The following is a 13,718-nucleotide window of genomic DNA, read 5'->3' as shown; positions in this document are numbered from 1 at the left end:
CGTGATCCCTGCAGCTGCCCGAGAGGGAACCGGTGTCCCCGGACCGGGCACGGCGGACACGGGCCCCGGCTCCCCGCCCCCCGCGGGGATTCGGTACCGAGCAGCCCGGCCCCCCCCGCGCCCCCCGGGGCCCGCACGGGCTCGGCCCACCCCGGCTCTGCTGGGTCCCCCCCGCTGCAGCCGCCGAGCTCCGCGGTGCGAAGGCCCGAAGTACGGGAGCGACAGCCCAGGCGGGGCAGGGGGTCCCCCCTCGGGGAGCAGAGGGGTCACCCCTCCCCGGGGGGGACGTTCGTCACCCCGGGGCACCCCCCGGGACAGCAGCGGCTGCTCCGTGCTTCAGCTCTTCCACCACCATCCCAGCCCACCCTCGCCGCAGGACACAGGGGACACTCGAGACCCATCTCCAGCGCTTTATTGGGGGGGTGGGGGGGGGTGGGTGGGTTACCCACGGGAGGGAACCTCCTCCCCAGACTGCAAACCTTCCAGGGCCCACCTCGCAGCCCCTCCGGGGGCCCCACGGCAAAGGGCCCCCCAACTCCGGTGAGCGTGGAGAGCCACCCCGTCCTTTCCCCGAGTCCCTCTACGTCTTTTCCCCTGGCCAGCCCGGCCACGCAGGGCCCCCCGCAGCGGGGGCAGGCAGAGCCGGGGGAAGGAGGATCTGGGGTCCCCACTCCGGGGTTCCAGCCCCCGCCGCTCCAGGAATGACGCCGGCAGAGGAGCCGGAGCTGCGGCTCAGCCGGGCGCTGGGCAAAGGACACTGGCGCCCGCAGGTTTTCCGCACGTGTCCCACTGCCGAGCTCCGCCACGACTGGGATGCACAAGGGAGGGTAGAGACACTGCGTGCTGCCGCGCTCAGCTCACGGACGCCGGCTCCAGGCTCCCGTTGGCGGCCGCTCCACGGGCCTGGGCGGAGGAGGCGGCTTCCTCCGGCCGCCTGTCGTCCCTGGGCCCCGGCCGGCACACTGCCATGGGCAAGTGACTCTGTTGGGGACAGAAAAGGCACGGTGGGCCGGCTGCAGCGGGACCTGCCCGGGCAGAGGCGAGGGCAAGCCCAGGCGACTGTCGCTCCCACGCGAATTGGCCGTTCCATGGGGACGGGAGCGCCAACAGACCGGGAGACATTTCCTCTGGGCTCCTGCTTGAAACCAACGGCTACGGCAAACCGGTGGTCTTCATTCAGGGCCTGCGGGGTGCGTGTGCCAGGGCTGGGGTCCCCCCACCCCAACACTCGGCTCCCATCAGGGGAGAGAGGCAGCGCGAGGACTCCTCGGCTGCAGGGACAGGGTGGGAGAGGTGACGGGATGCAGGACGGGGCGTCCGAGGACATCTCCAAAGACGACACCCTGCGGGCACGTCCTGAGCGAGCCACGGGCTCCGGGTGGGACACAAGAGGAGCGAGTTGCAGTGAAAAAAGTCTCAAAAGAAGGAGAAAGCAGAAGCCCTTTGCCCAGAAGATGACAGCTCCCCTTAAAATCCCCAGATGGGAGAAAACGGGCTTCCCACAGGAGGTAGTCCCCGGTCTGCGAGACATGCCCGCTGCGTCCCAGACAGCTCCCGCGACACCCATCCCACACACAGGAAGAGGGTGGCACCGAGCCACCCACGGAGAAGAGGAGACTGCCCGTCCTCCGCCGCTCCCCCGGGGACAGGCTCTGGCTCCCACCCCAACGCTCCTAATATCATCCAGACCACGGGTGTAGCACGGGTCCGAACTCCGCTGCATGGGAGAGCAAACCCCCACCCCGAGGGCCTGGCCGCATGGCAGGAGGGCAAATGGGGACTTGTGACCCCGGGAAGACACAGCCTGCAGCTGCCTGCAGAGCCGCAGGGGTGGCGGTTCACCCCGAGCAGGAGCTGTGCTGCTGCTGGGAGCCCCCGCCGCGCTCTCCCGGCTGTACCTGCGCAGGCAGCTCGGCCGGAGGCTCGGCGGCCGGGGAAAAGACGTGGGCAGAGGAGCTTCCTCTGTCCGTCGGCACCATCTGCGGAGGGAGGCCTGGGTGGGAGGGCTCCTCCAGGGCCAGGATGTCTATGGGGGCCTCGGCAACGTCTCTGAGGGACTGATCGAGGGCCACAGAAGGATCAAAGAGCAGAGGGGACGGGGGGCACTGCATGCCGTCGCCCACCACGTCCAAGTCCTAGGAGAGAAAACACCGGGAGCGGCTCATCAGCAGGAGGGGGCCCGAGGAGCACTGCGGGAGACAGAAGCATGAGTGCTCGCAGCCCTTCCCCGCTACCCCCTCGAGCGGGGCGGGAGCAGGCAGCAGGCCGCTCCGCTGCTTTATGGGCACAGGAGGAGGAAGGCAGAGCAGGGGGCACCGTGCTACCAGGACCCCCAGCCTCGGCAGCTGGGAATGCAACTACGGGGGCCTCCTCCTCCAGAAACGGCACGATCCGGGCTGGCAGTGCTGCACTCCCACTGAAAACAAGGCGTAGGGCACGAGGTCCAGAGCCCAGCGTGACGTGCTGCCCCAGAAGCATCCTCGCAGCAGCCAGGAGGGCTCTGAAAGGGTCCGATCCTGCCCTCCTGGGGACACCCGGAGCAGTCGCCCCTCTCCCACGATTTCACACAACCCTCTTTGCTTGCCCTGACACAACGTATTGGAGCTGACGGTCTCTGGCTTACTCCTCCATCCGCCCTGCTCGCTGCCGTCGGCTGCGTGCGTGGATAACCCCGCTGACGCGAGAGGCTGGGATTCCTGCGAGGCTATTGTTAGAGGACGGGATTTGTTTTGGCTTTGGAGGGTGTTTGACATCAAGGCGAGATGCCTGCAACTCACGAGTGGCACTTTACCAGCCTAGCATGACGTGAGAGAGAACACAGACGCCCTACACAGCCGTATGCTGCTGTAGCTCCGAATCCCTCCGAGCCGAGGACGGAGGGCTCTCGCAGAGCGTCTGCAGTTACATCCACGCACGGCTCGGGGTAGCAGCAAGGCACCCAGGTTCCTGCCTGAAATACCCAAAAACCCCACACAGAGTGGGGGACCCTCTCAAAGGACAGGCTGGGGGAGAGAAACAGTTACGTTTTTCATTTCTGACCTGGAAAAAACCCCACCTCCCACAAAGGCTGTTTTCACAGAGAGCAGCGTGCCGGCCCTGCCCCGCAGGAAGGAGGGCCGGGATCTGGTCCAATGCCCACCGAAGGCAGGGGGAACATTCCCGCGACCCCGGGGGTGCTGGGCCCAGCCTGACCCCACAGCAGCAGCACTCGCTCTCCCGTGTTAACGTTGTGGCTGCTGCCATCCCTGGGATTCCACAGCTGCTGGGCGATCCCTCCTCCATCGGCAAACTCTAAAGTGGTTACGAGATTTGCCTCCTGATAGAAGTGCTCAAGAACCTCAGGGGCATCCAAATACTAAAGCAAGTGACGCCTCGTTCAGAGGAGCAGCTCCAACTGACCACGGTATTTTTTTGTTTAAACAAATTTCAGAAGATTTTAAGCATGTAGGCTTAACATGCATGCAGGACATCAGAATAATCTGGGGATTAAAAACCTTATGTATCCCTCACGGGAGAGAAGAGGGGGAAAAAAAAAAATCCTCTTTTTAAAAAGCCCCTAAATACGGATTTAAATGAGAGCACAGCTCTTCTAAAGGAGCAGTCACCAACCCTACAGAAACAAACATCTCCCAAACCTTTTGCATTCCTGCACATTTTTCAAGAGACTCTCCTTCCCCAAGCCAGGAAGAATAAAAATAATTCTACATTATCTGTGCTGGGGAGGTAGCGATTTACGTGACATCCATGCGTGCTCCACACAGAGAGCACCGGGTCTGCTGCACTGCAGCCCGCTCCACGAGTATTTCAGTGTGACTTCACGGCGTGTAATGAAAACAGCGATATCCAGGGGAAGCTTTTCTGCAGGACACGTTGCTTGCACACCACGGCCTAAAGCACACTGCACAACTTACATCGCTGAACTCCAGGGGCAAGCTCTCCGTGGGCTGGAGCTCAGCAGCGCTCAAGTACAGGTCCGTGGGGGCAGCTTCCAGCTCCTCAGGGACAGCCAGGACCTGCTCGGGTACGTACATCTGCGGAGGCAAGTGGAGATGGAGCGGGCAGCACGGATCCTCGGAGAGGCTCACGGGAACTGGCTTGTTGCAGGGTATTTCCTCAGAGCCGTGACACGGTTTAAACAGAGTCTGATTAGTGTCCTGACAGATGTCTGGGAAGATGTGGTCAAGGGAAACCTGCACAGCAGACAAGCTACAGACAGACACGCATCCAGAGGCATAAAGGCTCCCCACTCACCCACCACCCTCAGGCAAACGGTGTTAAAAACGCCACACATTTCTCCAAGTCCAGACTCCAGAGTTGCACCCCGACTGCCCGGCGATGTGGGTGACGTTACTTGCATGATGGAAAACGGGGACAACAGTGACAGCCACCCAGTGGGGGCTGGGAGATGTAGCTGGATCCCTGTAAAGCACTCGCAGATCCTCAGATGGAAGATATTACAAATGCACAGGCTTACTTTTATTTGCAGACATCCATTTAAAAGGCATCCGCACTAGCCTTAACATCTAACACGCAGCAGAGATACGAGCACACACAATGCTTTTTCCACAGCCAGGAGTTTAGTTCCGGTATTTCTATCTTCCCAGTGCATTTTCCTTCCCAATGGAAAACCTATTCCTGCCAGAGGTGTAAATGGGATTTCCTGCCTTTAATCACAAACAGAAACTCTGCTCCAATTGCATCGCGCTTGCAGAGCAATCCACCAGCAGAGAGTAGCTACAGACCAAATCCCATCCTCTTCCAAGAGCCCTGCGAAACTACAGACGGACCCACCACTGAGGCTGCACGAGGGCCTGCATAAACGCCTTACCGACGGTCGTGAAGTTTCTATTTACTGCTGCAAGGACCAGCTGAGATCGTCACCTGCGTGGAGACTGTGCCTCGCTCTGCTCACTTGGTGACACAATCAGGAGCTGGGGCCAAAGCAGATTTCAGGCACGGATCAAGTCTTTCAGGTCAGATACCTCAATATCAAACCCAAATGCCCAGCTGCTCTCCATGTTTGTGGGGTTCACGCCGCAGTTTCCTCTTCACACAGTGCAGTGTGGGAGAGGAAAAAAAACCCCAAACTTCCAAACCCACATAAACTGGCAAAAGGCACCAAGTTTAACCCAGTTTCTTAAGCCATCTAGGTTTCAGATTTATCCTTTCCTCCTCTCCTCCCTGCACTGAGGCAGCCGTGAACACGCCGATACGACTTCCCGGCAGGCCATGGGGAGCCCGTGATCTGTGCTAGCAGCAACGGTACGGAGCACAGCCCAGAGGAGCCAGATCTCTCAGACACTCAAGGGCAGATGTGGCGAGGAAAGCGTCTCTGTATGAACAGCAGGGTGGGGAAACCAGATTTTAATCTCTCTGAATGACTCCCAGATCAAGCACTGACTTTATTGGTAGCCAAAAAGCATGGATTGCCAAGATGACAAAAACACACGCTCCACCCGGAGCTCAACAGCCCAGCTGGGTTCGGTCCCTTTAATGCATTGTCACAAACAATCCAGCTCCTGAAAAGCAAACAAAGCCCAAGAGCCTCCTGACAATGCACAAAGCAGAGCAGACTGCAGATGTTATCGGCTCAGCGGGGCTAACCAAAGTAAAATCTTGTTTGTGTCAGTGAAAGTCAGCTGACAGCTCAGACGTAAGGAAATCAAACCTCGCTTTTTCCACTCCCTTCTCGGCCTGCCCTGCTCAACGTGAGCCAGCTGCAAACAGCAACTTGCTCAAACCGTTTTATAGGTATTTATCCTGTCTTTATTTTGAAGTATAAGATCACTAGAGAGAAACAAAGGCAGCTTCCTGCTCCCCGGGCTGCTCCCTGCGCATAGCTGGAGTCGAGTCTGCCAACTTCACTAACAAAACAAAACGAAGAGCTCAAACAAAACGAAGAGCTCATCCTCCCCCTGGCTGCCAGCTCTGCTCTGGGACCCAACGCCGGAGCTTCTCCTGACTCACACCAGCATCAGCTGCTAACGCAGCTCCGACACGATCCAAACCTCCTCCCGGACACATCCACCCAATCCCACTTAGACGAGAGCTGTGCAGACGCACCCAGGGCAATGCTCGGTTCATGGATCCCATGTTGGGGCGGTGATCTCTGAGCTGGGGGAATCCCAGTGGAAATTTCAGTCCTGGCCCTCAAAAAGCCGAGGCTGTTTTAGGAGGTCGAACAGCTCGAGGCTCTTCACACAGACGGGTGCAAAGCTTTCAAGGGGTAAAAGGAGACTGAGCTGACCCGTGGCAGCCCCAAACAGGCTAGGAATTACACCCTCATTCAGGTCCTCCCAAAAATCACTGAGCACATGCTTCAGCACTCAGACACCCTTTCCTACAAACATCCCTCACAGCAGGACTCACACTGAGAGCCCACAGAGCCTGCTCAGGATGGCTGTTGGCACCCAGCACCCGTAGCCAAGCCGAGAGCAGACTTCCTTCTACCCCCCTTACACACAGCCAGAAACCATCTCATGCCTCCCTCAGGCTTCGTGAGGTTCCCTTGTCGCTTCCAAGTGAACTAGCCACCCTGTTCGGATGCTCTGGATCGGCCAGTATACCACAGGAAGGCTGCAGCAGGACCTGCCCGGGCAGAGGCGAGGGCAAGCCCAGCTTTTTGTCGCTCCCACACGAATTGGCCGTTCCACGGGGACGGGAGCGCCAACAGACCGGGAGACATTTCCTCTGGGCTCCTGCTTGAAACCAACGGCTACGGCAAACCGGTGGCCTTGATTTAGGGCCAAAGAGAAAAAAGGAGGATCAGACGCACTTCAAACTGCCAGCAAACAGTCAGGAGCGCAGCCCAAGGCAGCGCAGGCAGATCAAAGGATACGCGTAAGGCAGTGCCTGGTCATCGGGAGGGACTGGTTGGAGCATCGCACGTCGTCGACAAAGGCCAAGCACCTCTGGCTGGAGCGGGTGGTGTGCGCCTGCAAGTCCAAGAGCAGAGCTCAGAGCCGCGCTGGAGTCGCCTGGCTCTGTTCCAGAGAAACCCCCTCGGCTATACAACACTTGCATCCCGCTTTCAAAACACGCCAAGACCAAACTCTCAATTCCACTCCAGCAGAGCCTCGCTCCTCATTAGTTCCTTCCCGTTCAAGCTTTTATTAAACAGAGCTGAGATAATAAAGCACGACTCGATTTCAATAGGAAGAACTTCACCTCAGAAATATGTCTCAAAGAACGAGGTTTCTCAGACTTCTCTTTCAACTTTCAGAAGTCAGTTAAGTGAATGCTTTGAATTTTAAAATGGTTACAAAGAAATGGCTGCACACAGCTTCAATTTTAGTTTCATGTGTGATGCAAGGGGCCTGCCTTTGGGTCTAGGAGGAGTCTGGGTTTCACCACTATAGGTCTGAGTTTCACCACCATAGGAAGGAGTATTTTCCACACGTTTTTCAGTGATGAAAGTCAGGCTACCTTGTACTGAGCCCTCCCTTTCAAAAGGGAAAATTCTCCAACTCCACACTTTAACTTTTGCAGTTGGTGCCCATTTAAAACGACTCTAGGAACACCCAATGTTCCAGCCAATTGTGGATACTGAGGGTGCTGGCCAGGACCGGATCTTTATGTCCTTGCAGAAAGGGTGTTACAAGGGGCAACCCGGCATGGTCAAAGCGGACCTGGCCTGGGAATCGCTCCCAGGAAGGGACGAGAGGAGAGACCCAGCTTCCAAGCGAGGCTGAAACTCCAGCCGTACCCAGTCCCCGAGCTGCTGGACGCACCTGCTGGGCAGCACCATCAGTCGCCAGCATCCTGCGCTCCTTCAGCTGCCGGTGGAGCAGGGCCTCCACGCCGTAGCGCTGCCGGTAGCGGCGCAGGCACTTCAGGCGCTTCAGGTTCTCACGCTCCTTGGCCATCAGCCCCTCTGGGCCTGTCAGAAGGCTGCTGCCTGCGGGGAGCGAGGGAAGGGTCAGAAAATACCACTCCACCTGCCACATCCTTCCACTTTTTTTGGTATCAAGAGCCAAAATCAGCCGTCGAGAGCTCCAACAGCTAACTAATGACACAGATGTCAACACACGGAGCGAACGAGCAGTGAGAGTTGCACGTATAAACAGGAAGCACATCTTTCAGTTACAGAAGAGGATGACAAAGCAGACTCCATCCCAAAACTTATCCCAACTGCTCAGTGCACACGAGGAGCTGACTGAATATTTTTAAGCGTCTATTTTAAAATAATTTGGCCACTCAAAAGTCTATTGTGATTTCTGCAAGCAGAATAGAAGTCTGTCAAATTTCAGCTTGCTCCTGTGCAAGTTCTGGAAGCTTCCAGTAAGCACTCCCAGCTGTAATTACACGGCAACGCTGGGGATCTGCTTTTCTATTACTGGTTTGCTAAAAAGAGTTCTACAAAATTGTTATGTACCAAACTTCCAGTTATTTTTATTTGAGACCGAGCCGTATTATGCCATTTTCCAGGATGAGCTATTATAAGACTATGCTAGGGAAAGCATTCTTTGCCCTGCAATACTTGCAACCCGTTATAAAACCCAGTTCTGCCTCTGCTGAACTATGAACTCCTGCTTCTGAGAGCACGTTCTGTACAGGGAGAAATCCAACCGAGGCAGAAGTGCTTTTGCAAGGGAAAGTTGCATCTGTATGAAGAAGGAATATGTCATTACAGTAGAACTGGTGTAACAACTGAAACAAACTTCTGCTGATACAGACAGGACCTTGCAGATGAATAAATTTTTTGTTTATAAAACCAAAAACAGGAAATCCCGTACAAAAGAACTTTTGCTTCAGAATTAACTTTGTAGTCTCGTTTCCTGAAAACACTGCAAACTTTGAAGAGCAAAGAAATCCGGCAACCTTTCTAACCCAAATGATACCAATCTCCAGGCATAAGGCCAGCCACAGAAATACCTTCTCTAACTGCGTTTCAGTCCTACGCTAATTCTCACCCCTACCGAGACAGCACTGCTCTGAAATCCGCTTCTACAAAGGGCAAACACCCCCATTTTTTTTAATGCAGAGTTCTGCATGTGTTTTAGAGAAGCGCTGTGCCCTCAGCCAGAGGAGTACGGATCAGTGACTACCTGTACCAGTACTTGCCTATGGCTTCATGTTCTCCCTTGCGGCTGTGCAGGTATCGGCGCTTCTTCTCCTTCAGAAGGTGCTGGAGACGTTTGAACTGGTCGATGTAGAGAGACTGCAGGCGGATCAGCTTCTCTCGCATGATCAAAGCCACCTCCTCAGCTGTGTATACACCGGCATGTCTGAAAAACACCCACACAAACAGGGTGAAGTTTCTAAGGGTCCCTCAGGGCTCTTCTCCTGACCAAATGACACGGACGTTATCAGAAACACGGGCTGAGCAGGGCTGGATTAGACAGATCAATGGGTGACGAGCAGAAATACTGATGTTTACAGATTTATTTTTAATTTAAGAGATCACCCAGAGACTGCTGCTGAATGGACCACTCCACACTGAAAGAGGATGACCATCAAATACTTCCCAGAAGAACCACCAGGTCCAAGACTTACGAGCATTCACACCTAGCAACTCACCAAGGCGCAAAGTCCAACTGCAACACCGTTAATAACGTCACCTCTTTAATACAACCGCCATCTCCTCTGGTACCACACTGAGCTCAGAACGCTCTGCACGCTACACGCGTGTAAGCAGCCTGCAGCCACCAGCATCAAACTTACTTCAAGGGATCCTCCTGGTCGCTATCGATGCTGTCAGCCTCGCTGTCCGGGTCCCCTCGCCACGTCTGGTCCACTGTGATAGGGTCCTGTTCGCCATCACTCCAGCTGTCCTCATCTGAAAAGACAAGTCACCCTGAGCGACAGGACACTGCCCTACGTCCCAGCGCTCGCTGCTCCAGCACAGGGCAGCCGGGGACCCTGGGAGCTCGGCTCCACTGCCGCATGGAGGTGAACCAGCTCTGCCTCTTGCCAGGAGAGACGTCTCCTCCCCAGCACAGTGTGAGCAAGTGACATGGAACAACAGGAAACCCACCAACTCAGCGCAGCCAAAATACACAGCTCCCGTGGAGCGACGCTCCTGCCTACCTAGGAACTGTGAACTGCCGGCTGGCCGCACCGAGCGACCCTGTGAGATGGGAAGCTCAGCACTGAGCCAGCGTTTGACAGGCACCGCTACAGACTAACCCAGCAAAGAGGGAAGCTAGCTAACGTTTCTGCTCTGCAAAGGCAAGGGAAGAAAACCTGCAGGATTTTGGTCTGGCAGCGTGACCTGTCTACAGTCAGTGGCAGGCAAGACATGCCAGGGTTTGTAGAACGCAATCTTTTACCCACAGACCCCTGGGATCTTTTTTTCACTGGATTTAAGAAGTTATATTCTTGGCATTTCCACACAGAACGGAGAACTCCAGGTCCTCTCTCACTGGTTTTTGCTTTCAATTCTTACCTAGGATCCGACTGGCTTCGCTGCGGCTGCTCTCTGCGGTCTGGGAGCCCAGCTCTGTTTTGGCATAAGAGCTAAGCTGGCAAAGGAGAGTCTCGCTTACAGGCCCAGGATTGGACTTCTTCATCTGAGCTTGGAGCGCCAGAGTGTTCCTACGGGCATGCTCCGCACAGAACGACGTGCTGCGGGAATAAATCACAAGTTCGTTACAACTCCAAGCCCTCAGCCAGCAAAATGAACAAGCGATAGAGTGAGAAACGTTCCCTGGTACCTGGAAAGCACATCCCCTCCACAGCTCTCTCACAGAGAGAGCTGCTGGCTGCAGGTACAGCTCGGAAATGCCAGAGAGCCCCGGGTGGCTCACAGACCACCCACCATCGCTGAAATGCCACCTCTGGCACTGGAGCCAGCAGCCACATGGCACAGCAGCAGGGAGAGAAAAGAGCTTTTACTTAAAGCCACTGAGGTGAGCTCTTCTCTTTCCAAACGTTCACACTGGACTCTCAGTTTCCAAACAGAGCACACGGGCCCGCATCGGATGGATCCTTTTTATCACAGAGGGACCAAGGGCAGAATGAAGACTACCAGTGTCCACATTCCCATAACCTCTGAGAATGAAACACGGGTCAATGCTCCTGTAAGGGAAACTGCGCTCTGCTGACGTGCTTACTGAATGTCGATAGCTGTTCTAGGCCCTTCCATCCATAGCAGTCAGAACATTTTATACGCATCAGAGAACAAGAAGCACAACCACGTCATCAACTCCACACAACACACGACCAGAGCATCTGAGCTGAGGATTATCCGTAAGCACAGACAACAGCAAGTTAAATTTGCTGGGCTGGGCTGAGCTGAGCAGAGGTACAGCACCACGTGGGTGCATGTACAGCTCTTACAAAGGACCTGGATCACTGCAGCCACCTTCCGATGGCAGAGGGCAGCAGCCCCACAGTCCTGCAGGACCGAGACAACTCCACGCAGTGTCCAGCACTCACAGCGTCTTTTTCTAGCTTAAAAATGCTTCAGAAAGAGGGAGCCACTTGTCTGAGGTAACGTAAGTGCAGCAGCTGAATCAGAAGAAGGACCTTCTCCTGCTTAATTCTGTATGGTACAGAACTGGAGAACCAAGAGACAGAGGTACTCACCCATCCTTCTTCTCTGATTTGGGCGCAGCGTTGGGACACCGCTTTCCGTTCTTGGTTGAAACGTAGCTGCACTGCTTGAAAGGGGCACTCCTGTCTTCAAGAATGTGCTTAATGCAAAACTCCTGCCCCTCCAGCCGTGGCTGGGAGCACTGGCGGTGGGTGAAGGCACATGACAGAGGCTCCTGAGGCCGCGGCACGGGAGTAAGGCGTCCTCGGCTTGATGGCAAAACATGGATCCGAATTCTGTTCATGCCAACACCTGCTGGAGAGATGCAGACCGGTTAACAGAAACGAAGCAAACTACAGATAAAAAGAAAGAGGAGCAGCATCTGCTAACGGATCCGAATAAAACTCTTTGACCCCCTTGAACAGGCGGGAGTTGAAGTTGCTCCTATAGAGACACTTCTTCCAATGTCTGAGGAAACTTTTAGCTTTGCAGCAACCCCATTTCTGCACAGAACGAAATAAACCTCACTCACCTGAGCTACCAAGCAGCAACATCCACGCCAAGGTGTGGGCATAACAAGTGCCGCTGCCTGCCAGCATTGCAGCCAGGGGGGGACGCACGTCCCAGAGGTACCCCCGTACCCCCACCACCCCAGTGCAGGACCCTTTCCTCCCCGCACACAAATCCCACAGCTCCAAACCCTCCCAGGGGACGACCCTCCCTTCCAACCACAGCCCACCAACCCCATAACGCCCAATACAAACCCCATCCCTTCATGGCATCGCCTGTCCCCCAGCTCACGGCCTCTTCCTCAGCGGGCACAATCTCCCAACCTCGCCCCTCCATGCTTCCCACAGGCCCAGTGCTCACCCCAGCCCCGCACCCCCTCCTCCCCGTGGGCAGCTTCACTAACTCCACACTGCCCAGTCCGGCACCAGTGCAGGACCCCTCCTCCCAGTACACCCCCCCATACGGCTCCTCAGTGCGTGGCCCCTGCTGCCGGTGCCCATCCCCGCTCCCGGTCCATCCCGGTCCAGGCCCCTCTCCCCCCCACGCACGTGTTCGGCCACCCGCTCCGCGCCCAGGTCCCGCGCATGCGCAGTCGCGCCGCCCGGCCACCCCCGGCGCCGCCATTTTGTCCGCGGGCGGCGGGCGTGAGGGGCGCTCCCGAGGGAAGCCCAAACAGCGCTGCCAGAGCGGAGGGCGGCGGAGGGAACCGCCCCCCCGGCCGGTGCGGGGCGGAGGGGCCCCGGGGGAGCGCGCAGGTGTCGCGGTGAAGGGCTGCGCGGGCCCCGGTCAGGGCGGGCGCCGCCGCCGCCATCTTACCTCGCTGCCGCCCCGGCCTCCCTGCTGCCTCGCCACACGCCCGCCCCGCCACTTCACTGGCCCTCCCGACCGCCAATCCGCGGCGGGCGCGGGGGCGGTGCCGCACGCGGTTGGTTGAGCCCGCCGTCACTCCGCAGGGACTAGCCACGCCCCCGGGAGTCACGTGAGGGCGGCGCGGCGGGAAGCCGACACGTGGGCGCGGCGGGACCGGGGGCGCACGGCGGGGACCGGGGAGCCCGTGGGTTTGCCAGCCCCGAGCGAGGGAGGGGAGACAGGAGCGGGTTTGTGCTTTGGCTCCGGGAAGGCAGAAGCTCCCGGTAGCCCCAGGGACACTGGCTTGGTCCCAGGGCACCGGCCGGGGGCCAAGAGCCCCCCCCGGCTCTACCCCATCCCCTCCCGGTTTCCCGGGACAGCTGCAGATAGACGTTGCTCCCCGCTGATTAACGGAAAGGGAAGGAGGAGCGATTCACCGCAAAGCCCGACAACCCGGGAGCAGCCAGCCCAGCCACCAAGAGAGGCTCCAAGAGCAGTGGGGGGAAGCGAGGGACGGGCCTTTGGTGGGAGCCTGAAAACATAAAAACCGTACCCAAAACCGCAGGGGGTGGGTTACCGAGGGCAGAGGCACTGGCGAGGGTCAGCAGCACTGGTTGTTCTTAAAAACAAGCTTGATGTAGAACAAGAGTTTCACAAAAACCATATGGAGACAGTACATTTATTAAAGGTTGGAAAAGCGAAGTCTCAGAACAAAGGGAATCGGCTTTTTTGAAACATTCAACCAAAATTCAGGCAGCTGCCCCGGCCCAGCGCTGAGCTCACGGTAAAAGCTGTTTCCAGCCATGTGCCGATGAGATCCCCTGGAAGAGCTGCCCCGGGCACGGTGACCCTTCCAGCCAGCCACCCTGCACGCTCTCATCCT

General features: G+C 57.1%; 1 protein-coding gene and 2 non-coding genes across 6 annotated transcripts; all 3 read right to left on the bottom strand.

Annotated features, from left to right (window-relative positions):
- Window positions 1-396: 396 nt before the first annotated feature.
- Window positions 397-12,835, bottom strand: KANSL2 (KAT8 regulatory NSL complex subunit 2). Of its 4 annotated transcripts, none has more exons than XM_072847286.1 (10): window positions 12,803-12,835; window positions 11,530-11,791; window positions 10,388-10,566; window positions 9,664-9,778; window positions 9,060-9,227; window positions 7,731-7,893; window positions 6,839-6,935; window positions 3,912-4,165; window positions 1,899-2,135; window positions 397-981 (listed from the first exon to the last, which is right to left on the bottom strand). In XM_072847286.1, exons 2-10 carry the CDS (start codon window positions 11,778-11,780, stop codon window positions 853-855), a joined length of 1,593 nt encoding a protein of 530 aa, XP_072703387.1. In that variant the 5' UTR covers window positions 11,781-11,791; window positions 12,803-12,835; the 3' UTR covers window positions 397-852. The 4 variants fall into 4 exon arrangements, with proteins under 4 accessions (XP_072703387.1, XP_072703388.1, XP_072703385.1 ...); XM_072847287.1 differs by having other exon boundaries at window positions 11,530-11,788; XM_072847284.1 differs by lacking the exon at window positions 12,803-12,835 and adding an exon at window positions 12,009-12,146 and having other exon boundaries at window positions 11,530-11,788.
- On the bottom strand, window positions 1,058-1,186 carry LOC140644596 (small nucleolar RNA SNORA2/SNORA34 family). The gene has a single exon (XR_012039808.1). It is a non-coding gene; the product is annotated as a small nucleolar RNA SNORA2/SNORA34 family (small nucleolar RNA).
- Window positions 6,621-6,749, bottom strand: LOC140644595 (small nucleolar RNA SNORA2/SNORA34 family). Its single transcript, XR_012039807.1, has one exon. It is a non-coding gene; the product is annotated as a small nucleolar RNA SNORA2/SNORA34 family (small nucleolar RNA).
- Window positions 12,836-13,718: the final 883 nt, after the last annotated feature.

Source organism: Ciconia boyciana, chromosome 27, assembly GCF_034638445.1.
Source record: "Ciconia boyciana chromosome 27, ASM3463844v1, whole genome shotgun sequence".
Classification (NCBI taxonomy): Eukaryota; Metazoa; Chordata; class Aves; order Ciconiiformes; family Ciconiidae; genus Ciconia; species Ciconia boyciana.
This window is presented reverse-complemented; position numbering and strand designations above follow the sequence as displayed.

Bases quoted from the DNA above. Each gene is read 5' to 3' on its own strand.
- KANSL2 (XM_072847283.1), bottom strand. From the start codon at position 12,075: ATGCTGGCAGGCAGCGGCACTTGTTATGCCCACACCTTGGCGTGGATG. The intron at 10,567-11,529 runs GTGAGTACCTCT...TTATTCCCGCAG, and splicing joins AAATCAGAGAAGAAGGATGG to CACGTCGTTCTGTGCGGAGC. The intron at 6,936-7,730 runs GTGCGTCCAGCA...TTGGACTTGCAG, and splicing joins CTGATGGTGCTGCCCAGCAG to GCGCACACCACCCGCTCCAG.